This window comes from Pristiophorus japonicus, chromosome 11, assembly GCF_044704955.1.
Source record: "Pristiophorus japonicus isolate sPriJap1 chromosome 11, sPriJap1.hap1, whole genome shotgun sequence".
Lineage (NCBI taxonomy): Eukaryota > Metazoa > Chordata > Chondrichthyes > Pristiophoridae > Pristiophorus > Pristiophorus japonicus.
This window is the reverse complement of record NC_091987.1, coordinates 95,006,993-95,032,114: the sequence shown is the minus strand read 5'-3', so window position 1 is coordinate 95,032,114 and position 25,122 is coordinate 95,006,993. Positions and strand designations below refer to the sequence as shown.

The following is a 25,122-nucleotide window of genomic DNA, read 5'->3' as shown; positions in this document are numbered from 1 at the left end:
GAATACTGCGTGCAGTTTTGGTTTCTATATTTACGAAAGGATATACTTGCTTTGGAGGCAATTCAGAGAAGGTTCATTCGGTTGATTCCGGGGATGAGGGGGTTGACTTACGAGCTAAGGTTGGGATTCATTGGAATTCAGAAGAATGAGAGGTGATCTTATCGAAACGTTTAAGATTATGAGGGGGTTTGACAAGGTGGATGCAGAGAGGATGTTTCCACTGGTGGGGGAGACTAGAGCTAGAGGGCATGATCTTAGAATAAGGGGCCGCCCATTTAAAACAGAGATAAGGAGAAATCTCTTCTCTCAGAGGGTTGTAAATCTGTGGAATTCGCTGCCTCAGGGAGCTGTGGAAGCTGGAACATTGAATAAATTTGATAGAAATAGATAGTTTCTTAAACAATAAGGGGATAAGGGGTTATGGGGAGCAGGCGGGGAAGTGGAGCTGAGTCCATGATCAGATCAGCCATGATCTTACTGAATGGAGGAGCAGGCTCGAGGGGCCGTGTGGCCTACTCCTGTTCCTATTTCTTATGTTCTTATATATTTTTGACTCCAGTATAGAAATGCACAAATATCCTCAAAAGGTTGAAATACTCTCATAGGGCAGAAATAATCCCTGGAATTCACATCGTTACACTTTTGCACTCTGTCGAAGCAAAACAAAGGGTGCGGAGGGAATACCTGTTCCTTCGTTAGTTCTCCATCTATGACAGGGTTGAGGTCGATGAAAAGATCAGTTTCACTTTTTTTTCCTAATTTCTCCTCGACGACATCATCTGTCTGTTCACATTTCCATAGCAGCAATTTCAAGAGATCCATATATAATCTAATCAGTGCTAAGCCAGTGCTTCTTCCCAGCTGAAACAACAAACAGGCTAAGAACTAGTTGCAGGATGACACCACAAGTCGTACCTTTCACGTAATTACAAAATGTCTATTTAGGAAGTAATTATTCTTCCCCTCCTATTCATTCCTCAGCATTATCCGGACAATTGCTAAGCTGGAAACATTTTTGGCAGCAATATGCTATTTTGAGATAATGTGCTGTATATAGCAGACACATTCCCAGATTTTTAGTACAAAAGATTGAAGGACCATGAGACCACTGGCAGGCTGCACTACACACAGCTATGGTGTTTTTGGCATCTTCAACATATTAACAACCAAACTCTAATGAGCAGAGAACCACAGGAATATTGACTAAAAATAAAACCCAAAAAGTCCAATAAATATCTCATGCAAAAAAAGCGCTTGGATTTTCAGACAACCATTAGATGGTTCATAGCAAAATACTGCAGATGCTGAAAATCTGGAATAGATGGTACATGGCTGGACTGGATGATGCAGTGTGTAAGAAACTTTAATTTCAGAGTCCCGAATTTGAATCCAACTTAGATTGCTTGCTGTTAATTGTTTTACATACAAACACATGAGAAATGACAGACAGGATATGATCTGATAGTCCATCTAGCCTGTCCCAAATAATTGCAATGTCTTGTGCATACACTCCCCAAGTGAATGGACATTTCTCATCATACTGAGCAAAAAATAATTAAATAAATTAAGAGTTTTAGTGCCAAATTCGATACTGTGGAAAGTGATGCATTTTCTACAAGATTGTGTCTAAAGGGCTCTGAGAAGTGTGTTACATATAGGGGATAATTCACCGAACCTGGGCTGAACACAAGACATTTCTCGATCAATTTCTGTACTACAAAACATAATAAATATAGGACATCTCACAGACCAAAGTAGTGCACTGCTGCCCCCACACGACTCTACAAAAGTACTGCAGAAGATCTGTTTTAATTAGAGCCAACCCTACACTTGGGCATTATATTTGTAGTTGTTTTTGTAAGCTCATGTGAAACTATCATTGTTCAATAAAGAAAGAATTTGAATTTTATAGAGTGCCATTCATGACTTTGGGACGTTCCAAAACACATCACAGCTGATGATGTATGATAATTAATTTATCAGCAATATTTTTGCCCAGAGTGCAACATATGTTTTAACTTTGCATTTGAATTTCAAATATTGCTCTCAAGCAAATAGGTCTCCTTATTGCAACCATTCTAAATAAATCAACATTTCACTCAAATACTACTGACAGCAGAATGCTTTTAAAAAGCCAGGTGACTTGCTTTAAAATAAGCAGAACCAGCAGATAATCCACTTTTCACAGCGAAGGTAAACAGTGCAACATACTGGAGGGAGTATACGTTAACATTAAATGAACAGGTTAATCTTCGGTTACAAACATATTTTTCCCAGTTGTCCTGGTAACAGATATCGTACTCACTTTGCTAAAGTTCTGCACGGAGGTTCGGACGTACAACATCACCTGTTTCACAGCCAGAACTAGCTCACACAGATGCAATCTTGTAACTGCCTGCTTCAGATCTTCTTTGACCTCGTCATTTAGGAGGGTGCTGGCCCCTGTTTCATATGCACCCATCAGAAGACTGCAGAAGGAAGCTTCTTTCAATGAAGCAGAATGCATCGTATCTGAACCAAACCGTTCAAACTGTGGGTAAGTTTCAGAAAAAAGTTGGTTTTGCAATTCATTCTAAAATAGTTTATTGTCATTAGATCAATTCATTTAACATCTAATCTAAGAAGCTCACCTTTCTTTTCTTTTGGTTAATGGGTTTCTTGAAAAATCAAACTTGTTTTTGACTGGCTTTGTGATAAATAACTACAACTGCTATAAGTTTGTACTTAATCAAGTTTCCAGTTAGGTGATGTCTAGCAGCAGACTTCTTGCATTCAGATTATGACTTGTATTACCATGATCTAGTATCAGCCTATTCATAAAGGCCAAAACAGCAGATATTTAAGATGTTAAATTTACTGCAGTACAATCTCAAAGAGCTTAGAATTGATTATAAAACCGCAAGAACAGGTTTATGATTTTGCTTCACAGTGCACCACAGAAATCTTTTCTTAGCATTTTTAATGAACAATTTAATGGTTAAAAACAATTCTCTCATTTTTTGAAACAGTTTGTGCTTGGTTTAGAAGGTGCTGCTTGAATTCCCTAACATTCAGCTGGAGGGAATTTGGCTCATTCAAATCTTGATTTCGGACAGGTAATTTAACAGTGTGCCAACAATCTTTTGATCAATGGAGGAGGCAGTGAGGTACAGCTTGGCGTTGTCAGCATACATGTAAAAAATGCTTAAGAAATAATGTCAACGGGGGTGGTATGTAGACAGTGAAGAGGAGGGAAAGGGTGGGCTACTGGGGTACACTTGAGGTGACCGTGCGAGAAGAGGAGAAGCCATTGGCAGCAATACAGTGCTTGCATTGGAGTTGTTTAACAGTAGAATCAGGAGAGGGTGGTGCGCTGAATGTGGATTGCAGAGAGATACATAGAGGATGATGGTACCTGTATGATCAAATATGTCAAAGGTGGCAAAGAGGTCAAGGATTATGGGAGTGAGGGAGCCACATTCTCAACGGATGTTGATCATAACTTTGATCATAATTTCGACCCTGTACTGTGAATGGGACGGAAGCCAAATTGGAATGGCTCAAATAAGTAGAGAGAGAGAGAGAGAGAGGTAGCATTATAACTTGAAGACAATAATATATTCCATGATTTTGTAAAGGGAAGGTTTGAGATAGGACGTTAGAAGATCAGAACAATAACAACTTTTATTTATATAGCACCTTTAGCAGAATAAAACATCCCAAGGTGCTTCACAACAGTGTTACAAGACAAAACAGATAAATTTGACACTGAGCCACATAAGAAGAAATTATAGCAGATGACCAAAAGCTTGGTTAAAGAGATAGATTTTAAGGAGCGTCTTAAAAGAGGAAAGAGAGGTAGAGAGGCGGAGAGGTTTAGGGAGGGAGTTCCAGAGCTTAGGGCCCAAACAGTTGAAGGCATGTCCACCGATAGTTGAGCAGTTATAATGAGGGATGGTCAAGAGGGCAGAATTTGAGGAGCGCAGACATCCTGTGGGGCTGAAAAAGATTAGAGAGATAGGGAGGGGCAAGGCCATGGAGGGATTTTTAAACCAGGATGAGAATTTTGAAATCGAGGCGTTGTTTAACTGGGAGCCAATGTACGTCAGCAAGCACAGGGGCGATGGGCGATCGTGACTTAGTGCCAGTTAGTACACGGGCTGCTGAGTTTTGGGTGATCTCAAGTTTACGTAGTGTAGAATGTGAGAGGCCAGCCAGGAGTGTGTTGGAGTAGTCAAGTCTAGAAGTGCCACATAAAAGGTTACTGCACAAGATAAAAATTCATGGGGTTGGGAGCAATATATTAGCATTGATAGAGGATTGGCTAACTAACAGAAAAGAGAGAGTTGGGATAAACAGGTCATTTTCTAGTTGGCAAATGGTAACTAGTGGGGTGCTGCAGGGATTGGTGCTGGGGCGTCAACTATTTACAATCTATATTAATGACTTGAATGAAGGGACCGAGTGTAATGTAGCCAAGCTTGCTGATGATACAAAGATGGATATGAAAGCAAATTGTGAGGATGACACAAAAAAATCTGCAAAGGGATATAGACAGGCTAAGTGCATGTTAAAAAATTTGGCAGATGCAGTACAATGTGGGAAAATGTGAGGTTATCCACTTTGCCATTTTTCTCCATTTAAATTATAATTTGCTTTTCTATTTTTTCTGTCAAAGTGCTACAGTAGAGCAACCTGGAGGTCCTTGTGCATGTAACACAAAATGTTAGTATGCAGATACAGCAAGTAATCAGGAAGACAAATGGAATGTTGGCCTTTATTGCAAGGGGGATAGAGTATAAAAGCAGAGAAGTCCTGCTACAACTGTACAGGGTATTGGTGAGACCACACCTGGAGTACTGCATGCAGTTTTGGTCTCCATATTTAAGGAAGGATATACTTGCATTGGAGGCTGTTCAGAGAAGGTTCACTAGATTGATTCCGGAGATGAGGGGGTTGACTTATGAAGATAGGTTGAGTAGGTTGGGCCTAAACTCATTGGTGTTCAGAAGAATGAGAGGTGATCTTATTGAAACATATAAGATAATGAGGGGGTTCGACAAGGTGGATGCAGAGAGGATAGTTCCACCCAGGGAAAACTGAGATTTTAAAACTGAGATGATGAAGAATTTCTTTTCTCAAAGGGTTGTAAATCTGTGGAATTCTATGTCCCGGAGAACTGTCGAGGCTGGGTCATTGAATGTATTTAAGGCGGAGATAGACAGATTTTTGAGCGATAAGGGAATAAAGGGTATGGGGAGCGCGCAGGGAAGTGGAGCTGAGTCGATGATCAGATCAGCTATGATCTTATTAAATAGCGGAGCAGGTTCGAGGGGTCAAATAGCCTACTCCTGCTCCTATTTCTTATGTTCTTATGTTCTTCTTAAAGGAATGGATGAGGGTTTCAGCAGCAGAAGAGCTGTGGCAGGGGCGGAGGCGGGGAACGTTACGGAGGTTGAAAAAAACGGTTTTAGTTATGCCGCGGATATGCGGGTGGAAACTCATTTCAGGGTCAAATATGATGCCTAGGTTGCGAAGTGTCTGGTTCAGCTTCAGATTGATGCTAGGGAGAGGGATGGAGTCAGTGGTTAGGGAACGCAGTTTGTGGCGGGGACAAAAGACAATGGCTTCAGTCCTCCCAATATTTAATTGGAGAAAATTTCTGCTCATCCACTACTGGATGTCAGACAAGCAATTGAATTCAGCACTGAATTGAGCCTGAATATTAAAATCAAAAAATATATTGATCAATTAAACTATAGATTCTGTAGCGACAATGAAAACTCAGGCATTTCCAGAAATATATGCACTGACCGTCAATATGTAAACCACCACCAAAGGGAGGAAAAGTTTGAAATGATTCTATTAATATTAATTATATTAAATATAGACCACACAGTGAATTCAGCATTAAATGTCAAACCCAGCTGTTGTCGAGTGAACCCATGTGGAAATTCAACTTCTTACCAGTGTTTCCTTAGCTTGCTGTGGGATCCAAAGACTGTAATATTTATACAGCTGGAGAATATTTTTGTGCACAGATTGGTTTCCAGGCAATGAATCCAGTTCCTTGTCATACATTTGTAATACTAGACACAAAGCCAATGGATCTTGCTGCACATGTAGAATGTCAGTCAGAGCAACAGAAAGGTACCTCAACACAGCATCTGAAACAGCACAGGAAGATGAGGATCAGTGAATGAGACAGCTGCTGATTTAGTTACATTCAGTTGTGGCTCTGAGCAACAGGTTCAAGATCTCAGATTACCTTACCCCTAAAACTGAAAACTTTACCCGCTAAAACTCATCCAAATGTAGTCGTTTTAAAAAAAAGATTTCTTGGCTGCCTTCATTTGTGATAAAACCAAATAACATGGCACAATCTGCTTCAACAATCGTGTGGAAATTCTGAGCTAGTTTGGCAACAGTATCATCATAGGCAATCCCTTGGAATCGAGGAAGACTTGCTTCCACTCTTAACATGAGTTCTTAGGTGGCTGTACAGTCCAATACGAGAACCACAGTCTCTGTCACGGGAAGGGGTGGGTGGGACAGGTTTGCCGCATGCTCTTTCCGCAGCCTGCGCATGATTTCTGCATGCTCTTGCCGGCGAAACTCGAGGTGCTCAGCGCCCTCCCGGATGCACTTCTTCCACTTAGGGCAATCTTTGGCCAGGGACTCCCAGGTGTCAGTGGGGATGTTGCACTTTATCAGGGAGGCTTTGAGGGTGTCCTTGTAACGTTTCCGCTGCCCACCTTTGGCTCGTTTGTCGTGAAGGAGTTCCGAGTAGAGCATTTGCTTTGGGAGTCTCGTGTCTGGCATGCGAGCTATGTGGCCTGTCCAGCGGAGCTGATCAAGTGTGGTCAGCGCTTCAATGCTGGGGATGTTGCGACGACATGCAGGCTGTGATCCTTACCAACGGATCCACCACAGACCCAATCCACATCTGGACCGGGGTCAAGCAGGGCTGCGTCATCGCCCCAACCCTCTTCTCAATCTTCTTCGCTGCCATGCTCCACCTCAGTCGACAAGCTCCCCGCTGGAGTGGAACTAAACTACAGAACCAGTGGGAATCTGTTCAACCTTCGCCATCTCCAGGCCAGGTCGAAGACCACCCCAATCTCTGTCGTCGAGCTACAGTACGCGGACGATGCCTGCATCTGCACACATACAGAGGCTGAACTCCAGGACATCGTCGACGTATTTACTGAGGCGTATGAAAGCATGGGCCTTATGCTAAACATCAGTAAGACAAAGGTCCTTCACCAGCCTGTTCTCGCTGCACAGCACTGCCCTCCAGTCATCAAGATCCACGAGCCTCTTATCAACAAGAGCAGGCAGGCATGACAAAATCCAACACCGCCTCCAGTGCACCAGTGCAGCCTTCGGCCACCTGAGGAAAAGAGTGTTTGAAGACCAGGCCCTCAAAACTGTCACCAAGCTCATGGTCTACAGGGCTGTGGTAATACCCGCTCTCCTGTATGGCTCAGAAACATGGACCATGTACAGTAGACATCTCAAGTTGCTGGAGAAATACCACCAACGATGTCTCCACAAGATCCTACAAATCCCCCGGGAGGACAGACGCACCAACGTTAGCGTCCTCGACCAGGCCAACATCCCCAGCATTAAGGCAACAGTATGTGGGCAAAGAGGGACTACACAGAATTCTGAAAAATAGAGATCGCATGATCGGGCCTCCCAGAGACCCGGTCAACTCTAATTGGATAGATCAATGCAACAACAATCCTATGAAACTATTTTAAGTAAAATGGGGAGGGAAGAGGAGAAAACAGAACACACATTTGGAGAAGGATGGAATCACTCTACCCATCACTCCTTGCAACTGTCACCTTCCACACCCTATCATCAATATCCCCCATATATTTTTTTGGGGTGCACGGCCCATTTAAGGTGCTGCGCGGCCCATTCAGTTTCCACATGCGCAAAATTTAACATTGAAAAAGCCGGTCCCAGGCTGTGCGAGACCAGTAGAGAGCTGCTCAGCCGCTTAGAGGGAAGGTTTTCTATTATAAAGGCTAATTTGAAGCTATCTTTAGTGGTGTAATGAAAATACTTCGGGGCCGAAATTCAGGCCTGCCAGAAAGCTGGCGCACCTACTTTTTGCTAGATGTTTTTACCGTTGGGTCCGATGGGGTGGACTCTTGATCCATTTTCACTTCTTTGGCAATGCTTTTAGAGTGGACGGGAAGTTGGTCATAATGGAGCGTAAGTGCGGCGGTAAGTGCTGGTGAGGGGCGGAAGTGAGGGTGGGACAGAGTCTCATGTAAAGGGGAGAGAAGCAGTGATTTTTTAGGTTTGGCCACTCGGCCACCAGGGAGGATTTCGGCCTGTTGGCAGCCCGGCAGAACCTGGGGCAATAATTGATCGGCCGACTTCCGCCGGCAAAAAAAGGGCCGCCGCGATGCCATGGCTCATACACAGAAAACAAGGTGCACCGACAGAAAAAACTGTTGGGGCATTGCACGGCGGAACATGGATTTTTTCACTCAATTCTACCGCATGGCCGCGGCAAAATGGCAGCAACGGGCCTTATCTGATCCTGAATTTCAGCCCTCTCGTTCGTATTTGCGACAGTCAAAAATGCAAACATTTCAACAGCATCAATATCAAAATGATAAGAGTTAGGAGTCACAAAGTTTCTCTGCCATTCACGGCGAAGCTCTTTTCAAAGATCATTCAGCTATATACCTGTTCCACTACTGTTTCCTGAAACCATTTTGTTCTTGGCTTCCAAAGCAGTTGTGACCACAGCACTGAAAGGGAAGGTCTGTGCAATCATATCCTCACTTAAAGTAAACCCAACCTCGTCATTCAGACCTTCACTGGTCTCCATAATGACGTCCACCATATCCAGGACATCTGAAGAACAAAAGATCAGAGAATGATTACATAGAACGTGTAAAGAATTGGCTTAATAATCTTTGCCTTATGCAGTACATGGCAGTTGTAAGGGTTCAGCTGGAAGAAGTTCATTTAAGGGGAATATTTATTCTAGTACAATTTATTCCCCACTACACATTCCAACTAAGAGAGATACTACTGCTTTATAGGAACAGCTTACACTGGAGTATATACATTAATTAAATATAGAGAATGTTTTACTTCACATGCGAATTGTCCTACTTCAGTTGGCAAGGGGATTGATAATGCACTGGTCTTTTCATCTCCTAAAACCTGGGTTCAAATTTAGTCTGGTTTGACAGAATAAAGTCTCTTCATTCTACTGGGCAAAGGGTCCTCTGTGAAAGAGGTATGGGCTGCCTTATTTCAGTTGCTAGTATATGTGGGTCCAGAATGCAACATTGCTCATAGAAACATAGAAAATAGGAGCAGTAGTAGGCCATTCGGCCCTTCGAGTCTGCACCGCCATTCAATATCATGGCTTATCCTCTATCTCAACACCATATTCCCGCTTTTTCCCCATACCCCTTGATGTCTATTATGTCTAGAAATCTATCTATCTCCCTCTTAAATATATTCAGTGACTTGGCCTCCACAGCCATCTGTGGTAGAGAATTCCACAGGTTCACCACCCTCCGAGTGAAAAAATGTCTCCTCATCTCGGTCCTAAATTTCCTACCCCGTATCCTGAGACTGTGACCTCTTGTTCTGGACTTCCCAGCCAGGGGAAACATCCTCCCCGCATCCAGGCTATCCAACCCAGTCAGAATTTTAAACGTTTCAATGAGATCCCCTCTCATTCTTCTAAACTTTAGTGAATACACACCTAGTTGACCCAATCTCTCCTCATACGACAGTCCTGCCATCCCAGGAATCAGTCTGGTGAACCTTCGCTGCACTCCCTCTATGGCAAATATATCCTTTCTTAGGTAAGGAGATCAGATAAGCTTCTATTAGTAATGTTGCTCAGAGAAGCTACAAAATGGCTGGTGTAGAAATCAAGGGGTCACTCTCTTCTGAAGTCAGAGTTGAAGTACATTGTTGGGGTCAGAGTAGAAGGAGTTCTAATCTGCATCTAACCATGCTATATTTGTCTTGGCAGTGCTTGATTCTGAAATGTGTTTCACAAACCAGGACTAACATCAACTTTAATGTGAATAAACAGTCAACCACAATAGCCAGGATAGTTTGCTTCAGTGCACATAACGCACGTGAGAAGTGCATATAAAGAAAATTCAGCACCACCTGCCTGTGATTTTGAAAGCATTAGAAGTAATGGTCAGAAAATTATGGGTCGGTGTGCCAAATTTCCCAATATGCAGTTTTGGAGTGTACCATAAGCACTAAAGTGGAAAATCCCAACCTATTACTTCAGGGCACTTCTCAACTATGCAATTTGTTTCATCATGATTGACATTATTGGCTGAAACATTGAACTGATTAATTGAATTGTCTTTTTATTTTTAGAAAGTTTCTTTTGCTGGTTGTATTTTGTACGGTTACGGTAAGAGAATCAGTATTCTATTATTCCTTCCCTACTCACCATCAATATGCGAGATAGGTAAACTGACATTATCCGAGTCCTGCCCACCAAGGTTCACTTGCAGCATGCTCGCTTCTTGTATTACATCTGAAATCTTGTCTGTATAAGGATATGGATTTGATATTAACTTTATCAAAACCTAGGAAAAACACACAAAGCAGTCAACAAAAATAGCACATATGGAAATAAGGAACAAATATCTGCAAGAATTACTGAAAGATATCCATCATAATTGTCAAGTTTTAAATCAAGCAAGACTAAAAATCTTACTCCTTTCAACTGTGTAATGGGCAGAGTCCTGGACTAGTTTCGATCGCCTGGATGGGTCGGAGAGGAATTTTCCTAAACTTGGTCTGGGTTTTAATCTGGTTTTTGCCTCTCCCAGGAACACATGGTTGGGGTGGAGTGTAGAATGTTTCAGTATAAGGTGCAGTTGTGTGAGGCGGACTGGTTGGGCTGGGAGCTCTTTGCCTTTCCGTCATTGTTCATAGGTTTCAGCGTAGGGCAGCCCGGCCCAGAAATTGGCGCGGTCCCGGCCTGCAAGACCTTCAGCAGGCCGGGGCCATCAAAGGGAGCAGCGTGCGGCAGCATACCACTGCAGGAGGGCGACGGCTGCGAAGTCAGGTCGCTGATTGCAGTGCGGGCAGGCACAGCAGGAAGGGCGAAGGAGCGACAAGAATTTGTAGAAGGAAGTGACCGGGGCCCAGGAGAGGCGTGAGTCTGGGGCCGAGAAGAGACGAGGGCCCAGGGGCAGCATGGACCAGCCCACACTGCTATATGTATGCGTGCTCGGTCCGTGCAGCAGAGCTGGTCTCCAGTCGTCTTGTTTAATCCTTGCCACTGGACCAAGACCTAGCTCTGTCAAGCCCGTGTGGTGGCTGGTGTGCAACAGCCACCACACGTTAAAAAAATACATCTTCCACCCTCCAAGATGTAGTTCGGGATCTGGAATATTAGGTCCTTCATTGAAACACCTGTGAACTTATTCTTTTTTGGCGTGGAAGCAAGTCATCCTCGCTTCAAGGGACTGCCTATGATGATGATATGTAACCTTTAGGGCTGCTGACCAAGGGCCCTGCGGCTCTTTGTCGGCCGGCGCGGACACGATGGGCCGAAATGGCCTCTTTCTGTGCTGTAAATTTCTATGTTTCTATGTTTCTCTGTTTCTAGAAGGGGAAGAATTTCTAAAGTGTGTTCAGGAGAACTTTCTTGATCAGAACGTTTCCAGCTCAACAAGGAAGGAGATTTTACTGGATCTAGTTCTGGGGAATGAGGTGGGCAAGTGCAGAAATTGTCAGTAGGAGAACATTTAGGGAACAGTGATCATAGTATCAAAAGGTTTAGATTTGCTATGGAAAAGGACAGGGAGCAATCTAGAGTAAAAAATACTTAATTGGAGGAAAGCCAATTTCAGTGTGTTAAGAAGGGATCTGGCCATGGTAAATTGGAATCAAAGATCGGCAGGCAAAACTGTAATCAAACAATGGGCTGCCTTTAAAGAGGAGATGGTTCGGATACAGTCTCGGTACCTTCCCACGAGGTGGAAAGACAGGGCAACTAAAGCCAGAGCTCCCTGGATGATGAAAGAGATAGAGTATGAAGTAGAAAAAGGGGCATTTGACAGATTTCAGTCTGAGAATACAAATGAGGACAAGGTTGAATATAGAAAGTTCAGAGAGGAAGTGAAAAAGGAAGTAAGAGGGGCAAAGAGAGAGTATGAGAATAGACTGGCAGCTAACATAAAAGGGAATCCAAAAGTTTTCTATAGGCATATAAATAATAAACAGGTAGTAAGAGGAGGGGTCGGGCTGGTTAGGGACCAAAAAGGAGATCTGCACATGGAGGCAGAGGGCATGGCTGAGGTACTAAATGAGTACTTTGCATCTGTCTTTACCAAGGAAGAAGATGCTGCCAAACCATAGTGAAAGAGGAGGTAGTTGAGATACTGGATGGGTTAAAATTGATAAAGTGAAGGTATTAGAAGGGCTGGCTGTACTTAAAAGTAGATGAGTCACCAGGGCCAGATGGGATGCAATGATAATTTAGGACAAAATTAACAGTCAATTAGACAAGTGCGAATTAATTAAGGAAAGCTAGTATGGATGTGTCAAAATCAAACAGTCTTTAACTAACTTGATTGAGTTTTGTGATGAGGTAACAGAGAGGGTTGATGATGACAATACGGCTGATGTGGTATACATGGACTTTCAAAAGGCCTTTGACAAAGTGCCACATAATAGGCTTTCCAACAAAATTCAAGCCCATGGAATAAAAGGGACAGTGGCAGCATTGATATGAAATTAGCTAAGTGAAAGGAAACAGAGAGTAGTGGTGAACGGTTGTTTTTCGGACTGGAGGAAGGTATACAGTGGTGTTCCCCAGGGGTCGGTTCTAGGAGGACTACTTTTCTTGATACAGGTTGAACTTCCCTTATCCAGAACTCCCTTATCTGGAACCACCCCTCGTCCAGAACCATTCCCGGCCACCGGGTGGCGCATGCACAGAACTCCATGAACAAATTGAAGTCCTTCCTTGCTGCCGACTCCCGCAATTGCTGACCTGACCCCGCGATTCATCACCTCCCACATGATCTCTCTGCCGCACTCCCAGCCCCAAACCAGCCAGCCCGATATCCCCTTGCTCAGTACCTGTACCATCCAATTTAACGTGACCACCCCTCGTCCAGAAAAATCCCTTATCCAGAACAGACTAGGTGAAATGGGCGGACACGTGGCAGATGAAATTTAACGCAGAAAAATGTGAAGTGATGTATTTTGGTAGAAAGAATGAGGAGAGGAAATATAAACTAAATGGTACAATCCTAAAGTGGGTGGACGAACAGACAGACCTAGGGGTAAGTGTGCATAAATCATTGAAGGTGGCAGGGCAGGTTGAGAAAGCAGTTAAAAAAGGTATAGAGTACAAAAGTGTGGAAATTATGATGAACCTGTATGAAACACTGATTCAGCACCAACTGGAGTATTGTGTCCAATTCTTGGCACAGCACTTTAGGAAGGACGTGAAGACCTTAGAGAAGGTGCAGAAAAGATTTATGAGAATGATTCCAGGATGACGGACTTCAGTTACATTGATAAGACTGGAGAAGCGGGGGTTGTTCTCCTTGGAGCAGAGAAGATTGAGAGGAGATTTAATAGAGGTGTTCAAAATCATGATGGGTCTGGACAGAGTAGATAGAAAGAAACTGTTCCCATTGTCGAAAGGGTGGAGAACCAGAGGACACAGATTTTAGGGTGATTGGCAAAAGAACCAAAGGCGATGCAAGAAAAAACCTTTTTTACATAGCGAGTGTTAAGATCTAGAATGCACTGCCGGAAAGGTTGGTGGAGGCAGAGTCAATTTTATATTTCAAAAGGGAATTGGCTAAGTATCTGAAGGAAAAAAAAATGCAGGGCTACGGGGAAAGGGACTAGCTGAGAGTCGGCACGAGCTCGACAGGCCGAATGGCCTTCTTCCGTGCTGTAGCCATTCTATGGGCCCAAGTTTCCACACGATAAAAAACGGGCGCTCCTCCGAGCTGGGCGCCCGTTTTTCACGCCTAAAACGGCGGCGGAAAAAAAACGCGCGATTCTGGAGCGCCCTGCAGCTCCTTGTCTGTTTGGCGCGGTGCCCAGGGGGGCAGAGCCTACACTCGCGCCGATTTTGTAAGTGGGAGGGGGCGGGTATCATTTAAATTAGTTTTTTTCCTGCTGGCAATGCTGCGCGTGCGCGTTGGAGCGTTCGCGCACACGCAGTGTGAAGGAAACATTGGCACTCGGCCATTTTTGTAGTTCTTTGTAGCTGTTTAATTTTTGAACATTTTTTAATAAAAGCACATTGCCATCAGCACATCAGCACTGAGGCTTCTTGCAGCAGTGAGAAAGCTGCAGGAAGCCTCAGAAAGTTGAGGCAGCCGTTTCCCTCCCCCTCCCCGCTCGTCGTCGGGAACAAATGGCTGCCTCCTCCCTCCTCCCCCCCCCCCCCCCCGCGGGAACGAACAGCTTCCTCCTCCCCCCCCCACCGCGGGAACGAATGGCTTTCTCCTCCCCCCCCCCCCCCGTGGGAAAGAATGGCTTTCTCCTTCCCCACCCCGTGGGAACGAACGGCTTTCTCCTCCCCCCCCCCGTGGGAACGAACGGCTTTCTCCTCCCCCCCCCCCCCGTGGGAAAGAATGGCTTTCTCCTCCCCCACCCCGTGGGAACGAACGGCTTTCTCCTCCCCCACCCCGTGGGAACGAACGGCTTTCTCCTCCCCCCCCCCGTGGGAACGAACGGCTTTCTCCTCCCCCCCCCCCCCGTGGGAAAGAATGGCTTTCTCCTCCCCCACCCCGCGGTAACGAACGGCTTTCTCCTCCCCCCCCCCCGTGGGAACGAACGGCTTTCTCCTCCCCCCCCCCCGTGGGAACGAACGGCTTTCTCCTCCCCCCCCCGTGGGAACGAACGGCTTTCTCCTCCCCCCCCCGCGGGAACGAACGGCTTTCTCCTTCCCCCCCCACCCCTCCACGGGAACGAACGCCTGCAGCATTCTCCCTGGCTGAAGCACTTTCACACAGGTAGGAAGATGGTTTATTTAATCTTTTCTTTGCTTATAAATTTTTATTCAGGTTGGATTTATTTGTATAATATTTGTAGAAGTATAAATAAGGATTTATTATAGAACTTAATGACTTCCGTTTCCCCCCCCCTCCCCCCCCACCTCGTTCTGGACGTCTAATTTGTAACCTGCGCCTGATTTTTTTAATGTGTAGACAAGGTTTTTTCAGTTCTACAAAAATTTTCACTTGCTCCATTCTAAGTTAGTTTGGAGTACGTTTTCACTGTGGAAACTTTGAAATCAGGCGTCAGTGGCCGGACACGTCCCCTTTTGAAGAAAAAATTCTGTTCTAAAGTGGAACTGTTCTAACTGACTAGAACTACAGAAAAAAAAATGTGGAGAATTGCGATTTCTAAGATAGTCCGTTCTCCACCAGTTGCTCCTAAAAATCAGGCGCAAATCATGTGGAAACTTGGGCCCATAGATTCTATATGAATAGAGAGCTTGCATTTATTTAGTATATTTCATGATTTCAGGATATCCATAAGTGTTTCAGGGCCAATTAAGTACTTTGGAAATGTTGTCACTTTTGTAATGTAGGTAAACATAGCAACCAATTTGAGCACAGCAAAGTCCCACAAACAGCAATGAGATAAATGGCCAGATAATCTGTTTTGGTGGTGTTAGTTGCGGAATAAGTATTGGCCAGGACTCCGAGAGAATGCACCTGCTGTTCTTTAAATAATGCAATGGGATTGTTTATATCCATTGGAGAGGGCAGACGAGGTCTCGGTTTAATTTCACATTCACAAGAGGTGAACTTGACCATTAGTGCAGCAATTCCCCCAGTACAGCAATGAAGTGTCAGCCTAGATCATATGTACAAATCTCTGGAGTGGGATTTGAACTCACGAGCCTTCTGAATTGGAGGCAGAAGTGCTACCTCTGAACCGAGACTGACACTTAATCAATCTCTAAAAACAAACTGATCAAACTGACATAAATGTTTATTAGTGTTGATATTTAAAATGGAAACCCCTCAATCTCGCCACCTAACACATCTGTTCCACTAATTGATTGCGGAATTGGAGTGAGTTCTTGAAGGATGAGTATTATTATCCATTGCATTTACCATGGAGTTATCTTCTACTTTAAGCCAACATGGAGTACAGGACCTGTTAATATCATCTAAACTGTACTTACTCTTTCAAGAAACAAAATGACACTCTCTTGTTCCGACTCAGAAACAGATTGAAGACCTTTCATCCACAGTTCAAGCTCTTTCCAAGTGTATTCAAAAATTCCACTGTCCTTTAAAACCTAGGCCGGAAACATAGAAATTTACAGCGCAGAAAGAGGCCATTTCGGCCCATTGTGTCTGCCGACAAAGAGCCACACAATACTTCAATGCTACCTAAATGGTACAAGAGTCACAGGGTAAGGGGCCCAGAGAGTCCTAGCTGGCAGTGATGTTAAGTTTACGGTTGGAAATGTCAAATCATCCTAAACAGGAATAAGTAAAGGAACTCTTGGTAATGGTTTTGAAATACTGGATAAAATTTATTTGAATTGTGACTCTGAATGCATTCAAAAGCTGAAGCATGCAACTTCAGGTGAAAGGATAACCTCACCAACTATAATGTACTTGCTTCACAGGTTCTTTGTTTAAGAATTCATAGCAACACATTGCAATTAAGAATTAGTTGTTTTTTTAACAATCACACTACACATTACCAGTTCATCCACTAGGCTCAAACAACTGTCGATCGTGGATGACCCAAACCCAACTGACTGGGGCTTTATTAAGTCTTGTGAGCATGAGGTGACTGACGAAGCCACTCACAATGCAACAGCTCTACAACTATTTTGTTAAAAGGTATTCCCAGGTGGTCTCCCATCCAAATACTAACCAAGCCTCACTCTGCTTAGCTTCTGAGATCAGACATGATCGGGCATTTTCAGACTACAAACCAGCATACATTACACCAATGAATGCATGGGTAATCTAGTGCCCCAATTGTTCAAAGGAAATTAACAATATCACATGCAAACGGTTTTCCTTTGGAAGGCAAAAAGGTCCTCCTACAGTGAGAATAACATTTTTATACTCATTATTTAATTTAGAAGATTAGGATATTTGTTCACTTCACACCCAATAAAACTGAACACAGCTGTTGGGACGGATTTTCGGCAGGTTTGCGACCGGGTTTTCGCCACGAAAACCTGGTCGGCGGGATCCTCTGGTACCTCTTTGTGGAGGCGCTTCCAAGTACCGCCAGGGAGAGGTGCACCGACGTACTTTCGGCACTCTCCCGACCCGTACACAGTGCCCAGAATACTGACAGGTCAAACCTGTCGATGCAGCCCTGGCAAAAAAGTAAGTTAAAGTTTTTATTTTTTAATTATTTTTCAGCAATTTAGTAGCCAAAAGTTTTGTGAATGTTTTTTGGAATTTAATTTTTTTTATTTTTCTCCCCCCCCACTAGGCCTCTCTCGCAGCACTCCCGGCCCTGGACTAAAGTTGCCGAAACTCACAGTTTGTGCCACGAATCGTCGTGCGACACTTCCTTTACCGACAGACACAAAGGCCAAAAGTTCGGCCTAAAAATGGTAGCACAGGAATTTTGGCGTAAGACTACAATTGAAAACTGAAAATCTAGCCCATAGAATATTAGACTTCTAAGAGTTTTCCTCAACAAGGTACCTCAAACTCTCTCCCCAAAAGAACAATACTTTGCCTTGCTCTAGTGAGACACGAATGGATGGAATCTGCCTTGCAATATTAGCATATGATCACTTAACATGTTTGTATGCAATTCCTTTGTCGATTATTTAAAAAAAGGCATTATATGCTAAAAATCTGAGTGATTTCAACCCAGAATTTGGTTATCTCTACTCTCTCAAAAAGTCTTGGACAAGGTGCCAAATGCAGGCAGTTCTAGACTGTTGATTTGTAGCTGGTATGATCACTTGATCTAGTTTTGTAGAACACTTGAATTATGACTCTGAACAGTCATTTGTAAGATGGGCTTTTGTGTCTATGGGCTGGGCTAGATTTAAAACCAGATCTTTTATACAAAATGGCAATGTTCATGGCATACTCAAAACTTAGAGCTCTATTTAATTCAAAGCAAAAAAAAAACTGTTGCTGTGTCTGTAAACTCACGATCCATCATGTTCCCCATAACATGCATTAGTTCAAATCATGAACGAATTATGAAGCTGACTGGTTGCTACATTGCGGAGTTATTTGAATATGTATAAAATGACAAACAGTACTGTTTTCATGTGACTCATTAAAGCAGGGCTTAATATTCACAGTAAGCACATCAACTATATTTAACTGGACTTATTGCCCTGGGCAATGCATTAATAGCAAGAAGATTTTTCTTTCACCTTCCAAGTAATTTCACAAATGCTATTTGAAAGCTAATAGCATGCATGTAAAAATTGTCAGATTATTGGAACTAAATGGGAATAAAAATCTTAACTCACCTTTATAATAAGTTGTTTGGTCGATGTTTGTAGTTGAGAGTTTTTACTAGTCACATACATTTTAAGCAGCAAATAAAATACTGACTTTTCTCCACTAGTTTTCTCTGTATTTGTGATATCCTACATACAAATAAGTAGTACAAATCAAATGCTGCACCAGTCTCTTAACATCTACTCATTAGGACCATGGAACTCGACATAGATTCAGCATTATGGACTACTGAGTTTCTAAACGTATTACATTTTTAAGGATTACTTTCAGAATACAGTGAAATCTATTTCAAAGTTCACCTTTGTAGCAACCATCTACAATGATAACCCTCAAAAGGGAACTGGATTATGACTTATCTATAAAGAGCTGCAGAAATAAGTTCCAACGGTGATAAGTTGGAACATTAGCACAAACTCAGCAAACAGCCTCATGTATCATTCTGTTCCATGAATGTTATTCAATGTTTCACGGACAGGACACTTCAACAGTGAAAATTCATTCAAAACATCAATGTACACTTGAAACCAGATCCTTTAGAAATATATTTCTTTTCTAACTAAAACAGGGATTAGGGTTGGGATGACATTCAATTGAGAAATGTGACATGTTTTTGCTACACTTTCATGTAAATGGAAGAATATACAAAAAAAGGTACAAAAATAAAATTTGCTCTCACTCTTAAGTAAAATAAAAAGAAAGACTTGCATTTAAATAGCACCTTTCACAACTTTAGGCAACCCCAAAGCGCTTTACAGCCAATGAAGTACTTCTGAAGTGTAGTCACTGTTGTAATGTAGGAAATGCGGCAGCCACTTTGCACACAGCAAGCTCCCACAAACGACAATGCGATAATGACCTGATAATTGTTTTTTTTAAAGTGATGTTGGTTGAGGGGTAAATATTGGCCAGGACACCGGGGAGAATTCCACTGCTCTTCTTTGAAATAGCCTCATGGGATCTTTTACGTCCACCTGAGAGGGCAGATGGGGTTTCATGTCTCATCTGAAAGACAGCATCTCCGACAACACAGCACTTCCTCAGTACTGCACTGAAGTGTTAGCCTAGATTTTGTGCTCAAGTCTCTGAAGTGAGGCCTGACCCCACAACCTTCTCACTCAGAGGCGAGAGTGTCACCAATTGAGCCATGGCTGAGGTCACTTGCCAATTAATACTGAATTCATTTGACAGGAGCTGATTTTGACAGGGAGTCTACTGAAAAGGAGATATCACAGCTTTATACCTAAAATGCTATTCCAATTCAAAAAGACACAAAGGTTTGCCCAATAATGTGATTGTACCTGAACTCTGAACCATGCAAACTTATTGGCAGGCAACTCGAGGGCCAGCTGTAGTATGCAGTGCTGTAGAATAGGAGCAACTTCCTGTCTCACTCCCTTCTCATTCACGATGCCTGAAACACAGGAATTGAATACCTTGTCATCAGAGTGAAACCCAACATCTTACACAGAACTTACAGCACAGACACAGGCCATTCGGCCCAACAGGTCTGCACTGGTGTTCACGCCCCTCCTCTCACCCCTCTTCATATAATGTCATCAGCATTATTTTCTATTCCTTTCTCCCTCATGTGTTTATCTAGCTTCCTGTTAAATGCCTCTATGCTATTTGCCTCAACTACATCTTGTGGTAACAAGTTCCACATTCTAACCACTCCTAGATAAAGACTGGAAGGCACTGCTCTAACAAACAAGCTTTTAGTAATTGTTGCAACCTCAAATTTTGCTCAGCTCACGATTAGTGCACTCTCTGGATGTGAAACATAATTGACAAATCCTTTTTTAGATGACTTATTGTGCTCATTTATTAAGGAATGTTGGTGCTGGGGAATGGAACATTTTAAGTATGCCAGCCATCTTTATGGCTTTCAACCCTAAATGAATTTCAATTGGTGCCAAGTTCGAAATAGATCAGTGCTATGGAACAAGATGCACCAGTAATTGAACTGAGACTCCCTAAACCAATTCCGCTTCGAACTATTTCAGAGAAAAGGAACATTCATTTATTAACCTGGGCAAGATTCTTACCCACGTCCTAGATGTGAAGGGGCATTGCTGAAGTCTAATATACTAAACAGCCCTCATTATCATTATTTTTCTTACTTCTTGTCTCAATTTGCAGCATCTCTGCTTTAACCAATCTTCCAATTGTGTAGCTCACTTTAAAAAATATTCATTAAACTCATTGTTAATATCCAAATCAACAGTTATTGTGTGGCTAAAGGAATTAATGTTCTTCAATTAAAACCAGAAAATCATGGGAGCACTATTGATTTTCCGATAAGTGATCCCAGTGAGCAAGGCTCCCCACCAGGAGAATATATTTGTAACAAGCCCTTGGAAATAAACAAAATAACATTATAAATAGTGATAATTTACTATATTTCATTGCTTTCAGACTGCCTTACCCCAAGGAAAATACTCAATTATCAATAAATTGCATATAAAACACACCCTGAATTTAATCAAGATTTTTATGCTCAAAACGTGTGGCCTACATTCGAGTAGATCATCCACCACCTTAAACATTCACTCCCTCATTCACTAGAAGATGCACTGCAGCAACACGCCAAGGCTTCTTTGACAGCACCTCCCAAACCCACAACCTCCACCACCTAGAAGGATAACGGCAGCAGGCACGTGGGAACACCACCACCTCCAAGTTCCCTACTAAGTCACACACTATCCTGACTTGAAAGTATATCGTTGTTCCTTCATTGTCGCTGGGTCAAAATCCTGGAACTCCCTCCCTACCAGCACTGTGGGAGTACCTTTATCACATGGACTGCATTGGTTAAAGACAGCGGCTCACCACCACCTTCTCAAGGGCAATTAGGGATGGGGCAATAAATGCTGGCCTCGCTAGCGATGCCCACATCCAGTGAATGAATAAATAAATAAAAAATATGGTACAATATTGTCACATAAAACAACTATCTTCATATAAAAATATAAACGTGCAATCTGCAGTGAGTTAATATGTCTAATTTGCATCCACACAATTCAACTTTTTAAACCGGCAGTGGTTTGTAAGCTACACACTTCCAGCAACAATGTAGCTTTGAGGTAATACAGAGTGTTTACATACCTTTAAGCAATTTACTGAAATCAAATGCACACTGTGAAACCACATGAGGGATCACTTTCTGGTAAAGACACATAACCTGGAGCACAACTGCCTTCACAACAGTGGTCTCAGCATCATCTCCACCTAAAGGAGAAAATAAGAAACATGAGTCTGGCTAAAATAAAACCCATTAAATGCACAGTTTGAGTATTTAATAATACCAAAAGCTTTTAACAATTCTAATTAAGTAAAGGATCCATTAAAAAATTAATATTCAGGGATTTTAAATCATAAAAATAACACTCGAGATTTGTCAAAATTATGCTGCTCTCAACTATTTGACTGCTGCTGTCATGTATTGCATGTTAGCCACTATCCTCATTGTTTAACGCATGAGGTCAATGGAACAATTCAAAAGTAGGAATCATAATTTTGATGATAAAATTGATGAAGTGAAATAGTGAATAAAAATGAATAATGCATCATGTCATCATATGACCAGAACATCGAAGTACAGGCAACTCTCGATTATCTGTACACGGATCCAACGGGAAACCGTTGTAACGGAATTTAAAATTCTGTTGCTAACAAGTGAAAAAGACAGCTCCAAATAATTTGGAAAAATTGCATTCCAAACACTGTGCTCATTTGTATTTGCTCATTTTCTCTCTTTCACATACACTCTCTCTCTCTCTCTCTCCCTCACACACTCGCACATTCTCTCTCTCGCTGTAAAAATCACCCTTCTCTGCCCTTGCTTTGCTGGTGTGTGTGTGTGTTTGTGTGCGCTGCTGCAGCCGATGTCTCTCGCGGCCGCTGCTGATGTTGGGAACGGGGGCAGTGTCGGCACCGGGTTCCGGGCACAGAACCTGTACATCTTTTGTTACTGTTTGTAACTGATTGTATTGATTTATTAAAGTTTTAACTTTAAAATGTAGACTCACCCTAACAGAAAGATTGTTTACCCGGAATAGCCCAATCCCCAAGGGATCCGGATAATCGAGAGTTGCCTGTACCTCAATATAATTTATAATCTGTTAACTCGAGGAATGAGCACAATTCACAGTTGGATTTAGTTTTATTATTCATGGAAATAACTTGCTAAGAAATGTAAGAAATCTTATCATATGCAACCATAAAGGAAAATCCTTTTAATGCTATGTTAAGCTTGCTACCTTTTCTATACATTTCCCCCGCTCTGTTTTTCCACCTTTGCATGTGATTCTGAACCATGCATCACACACCTTGCTGGAAGGATACACTGATCCTCCACTGTGAATTTCGCAATGTCCAATGACAATTTTTTTAATTGATCATAAAATGAGGGTGTCACTGGCATGGGCACATTTACTTCCAACATTGATGGGCCTTGTTTTTGAACCATTGTGGTCCCTGTCGTGATAGTGCACCCACAGTGAAAGCGATTCAAGCAGAGGGAGCTGGGAGGATGACAACATTCAATGCACCAGCTCAGCAAGGAATGGACAATGCTGAGCGAGCATTTTACTGAGGGCAGCAGCCACATGTGACAGTCTTCAGACTTGCACTCAATATTGTCCACCAGTTCCGACCCTAAAATTTGCTGCAGCAGGGCAGCTCATGGTTGTTTAGATTTTCTCCGGCACCCTTCAGCTCAAAAATGTTTTGCCCACAAAGCTGTTGGAAGTACGAGCAGATAACGATGCACTGAGGGCACCAGGTCATCTGGGACCTTGGTGAACGGTGGGACCAAGAGTGTATCTCCTTAATGAATGAGATTTAAGGATTGAGATAAACAGAGGGTAAATTAGGGTGGGTGAATTCAATGTCAAATCAGGCACAGAAAGAGAAGTAACAAGAGGGAAACAAAGATTGGATTAAAAGAAAAGAGAAGGAATAGAATTTTTAAAAAGTGACATTTTTAAAATCTACAATTCACGATCTGAAGGAATGAGACTCCACACAATTGTTCACTTTCTGAGCAAGAGAGGTTGATTGGCAGTCATTAACAATTGTCACATCGTTACTAGACTTAACTTTCTGTGGTGAGTTTAATAGGAAATTCATCATCATCATAGGCGGTCCCTCGTATCGAGGATGACTTGCTTCCACGCCAAAAAGGGATGAGTGCGCAGGTGTTTCAAAAAAGGACCCAATATTCCAGGTCCCGAGTTACATGTTGAAGGGTGGAAGATGCCAGTGCATGGATTTTTTTTAACGTGTGGTGGCCATTGCACACTAGCTACCACACGGGTTTGACAGAGCTGGTCCAGTGGCAAGGATTAACCAAGACGACTGGAGACCAGCTTTGCTGCACGGACCTAGCTCGCACACATATCGCAGCGTGGGCTGGCCCATGCTGTGCCCTGGGCCGGCCCATGCTGTGCCCTGGGCCCTCGCCTCTTCTGGGCCCCGTAACTCACGCCTCTCCTGGGCCCCGATCACGTCGCTCTACAATCTCTCGCCGCTCCTCCGCCCCGACCTCGCCACTCCTGCTGTACCTGCCTACACTCCAATCAGCGACTTGGACCTTGGTGACGTCCAATCCAGTCGCCCTCGTCACAGCCGTCGCCCTCCTGAACCGGCTTGTGCTGTACCTTGAAGTGGTATGCTCCACACAGCTCATTTGAAGGCCCCGACCTGCTGATGGTCCTTGCAGGTCGGGGCCGCCACGCTAAATTAATGTGCAAACGCAGCAACTTCATGAAAACCACAGGGAAGTTAAGGAGATGCTGTTTCAGGAACAGCGGAGTGGCGCAAATTGTCCTGCAACTTGTAGCGACTTGCAATTCACAGGGTATCTCTTGCTAGTCACGGGTTGCTGGCTGATTTACATAGTTATAACGGCCTGTGTCGTTCACAGGCCGATATTTTTTCAGCAAATCCGGCCCACTGACTTTTCTCGATTTAAACCACGCAAGAGACTGCCCCTCCCTTTCCACCCTATGTAAAAAGAAAACTTACTATGATGCTCTGTAATATTGGAAATATCATTCGCTTCCTCTGCCACACTGGTGATTTTTGTGTCTTTTTCATTTCCCTGTTCTCCTTTTCCAATTTCCTTTCCTTCATTCTTTAAAAGAGATTGCCATGTAGCTACGATGCTATTCATGTCTGGCAAATGCTGTGTTAAAGGGAAAAGAGACCACACTGATGTCACAGAATAATATAGGCATTCCAAAAACAACCACAGGTTGAACCTCACTTATCCGGAACTCCCTTATCCGGAACCACCCCTCGTCCAGAACCATTCCCGGCCATTCCGACATGAACAAACTGAAGTCCTTCCTCGCTGCTGACTCCCGCAATCACTGGCCTGACCCCACGATCCACCACCCTATCTCATGATCTCTCTGCCGCACTCCCAACCCCAAGCCAGCCAGCCCTGATATCCCCTCGCTCAGTACCTGTACCATCCAATTTAGCCTGACCATCCCTCGTCCGGAAAAATCCCTTATCCAGAACAGGCCAGGTTTTCCATCAGTGTGAGTAGCAAATTTTTCTTTAATGCTGTTTCATTCACATTTTTGTCATCTCTAGACTGGATTTATCTGATGTCCTGCTCGGCAGTCTACCATCCACCAACCTCCATAAA

The 25,122-nt window shown here is 43.2% G+C and overlaps 1 protein-coding gene across 2 annotated transcripts in view; it reads right to left on the bottom strand.

The window, feature by feature from the left end:
* Positions 1-25,122, bottom strand: part of urb1 (URB1 ribosome biogenesis homolog) — a 110,074-nt gene that overhangs the window by 59,771 nt on the left and 25,181 nt on the right. For both annotated transcript variants that reach the window (XM_070893739.1, XM_070893738.1), the window contains exons 12-21: positions 24,492-24,651; positions 21,570-21,692; positions 19,763-19,875; positions 18,473-18,592; positions 16,181-16,297; positions 10,448-10,586; positions 8,692-8,862; positions 5,947-6,146; positions 2,306-2,530; positions 685-861 (exon numbers count right to left, since the gene is read on the bottom strand). In XM_070893739.1, the coding sequence (XP_070749840.1) occupies positions 685-861; positions 2,306-2,530; positions 5,947-6,146; positions 8,692-8,862; positions 10,448-10,586; positions 16,181-16,297; positions 18,473-18,592; positions 19,763-19,875; positions 21,570-21,692; positions 24,492-24,651 (1,545 nt within the window). The remainder of the gene's footprint in view (positions 1-684; positions 862-2,305; positions 2,531-5,946; positions 6,147-8,691; positions 8,863-10,447; positions 10,587-16,180; positions 16,298-18,472; positions 18,593-19,762; positions 19,876-21,569; positions 21,693-24,491; positions 24,652-25,122) is intronic.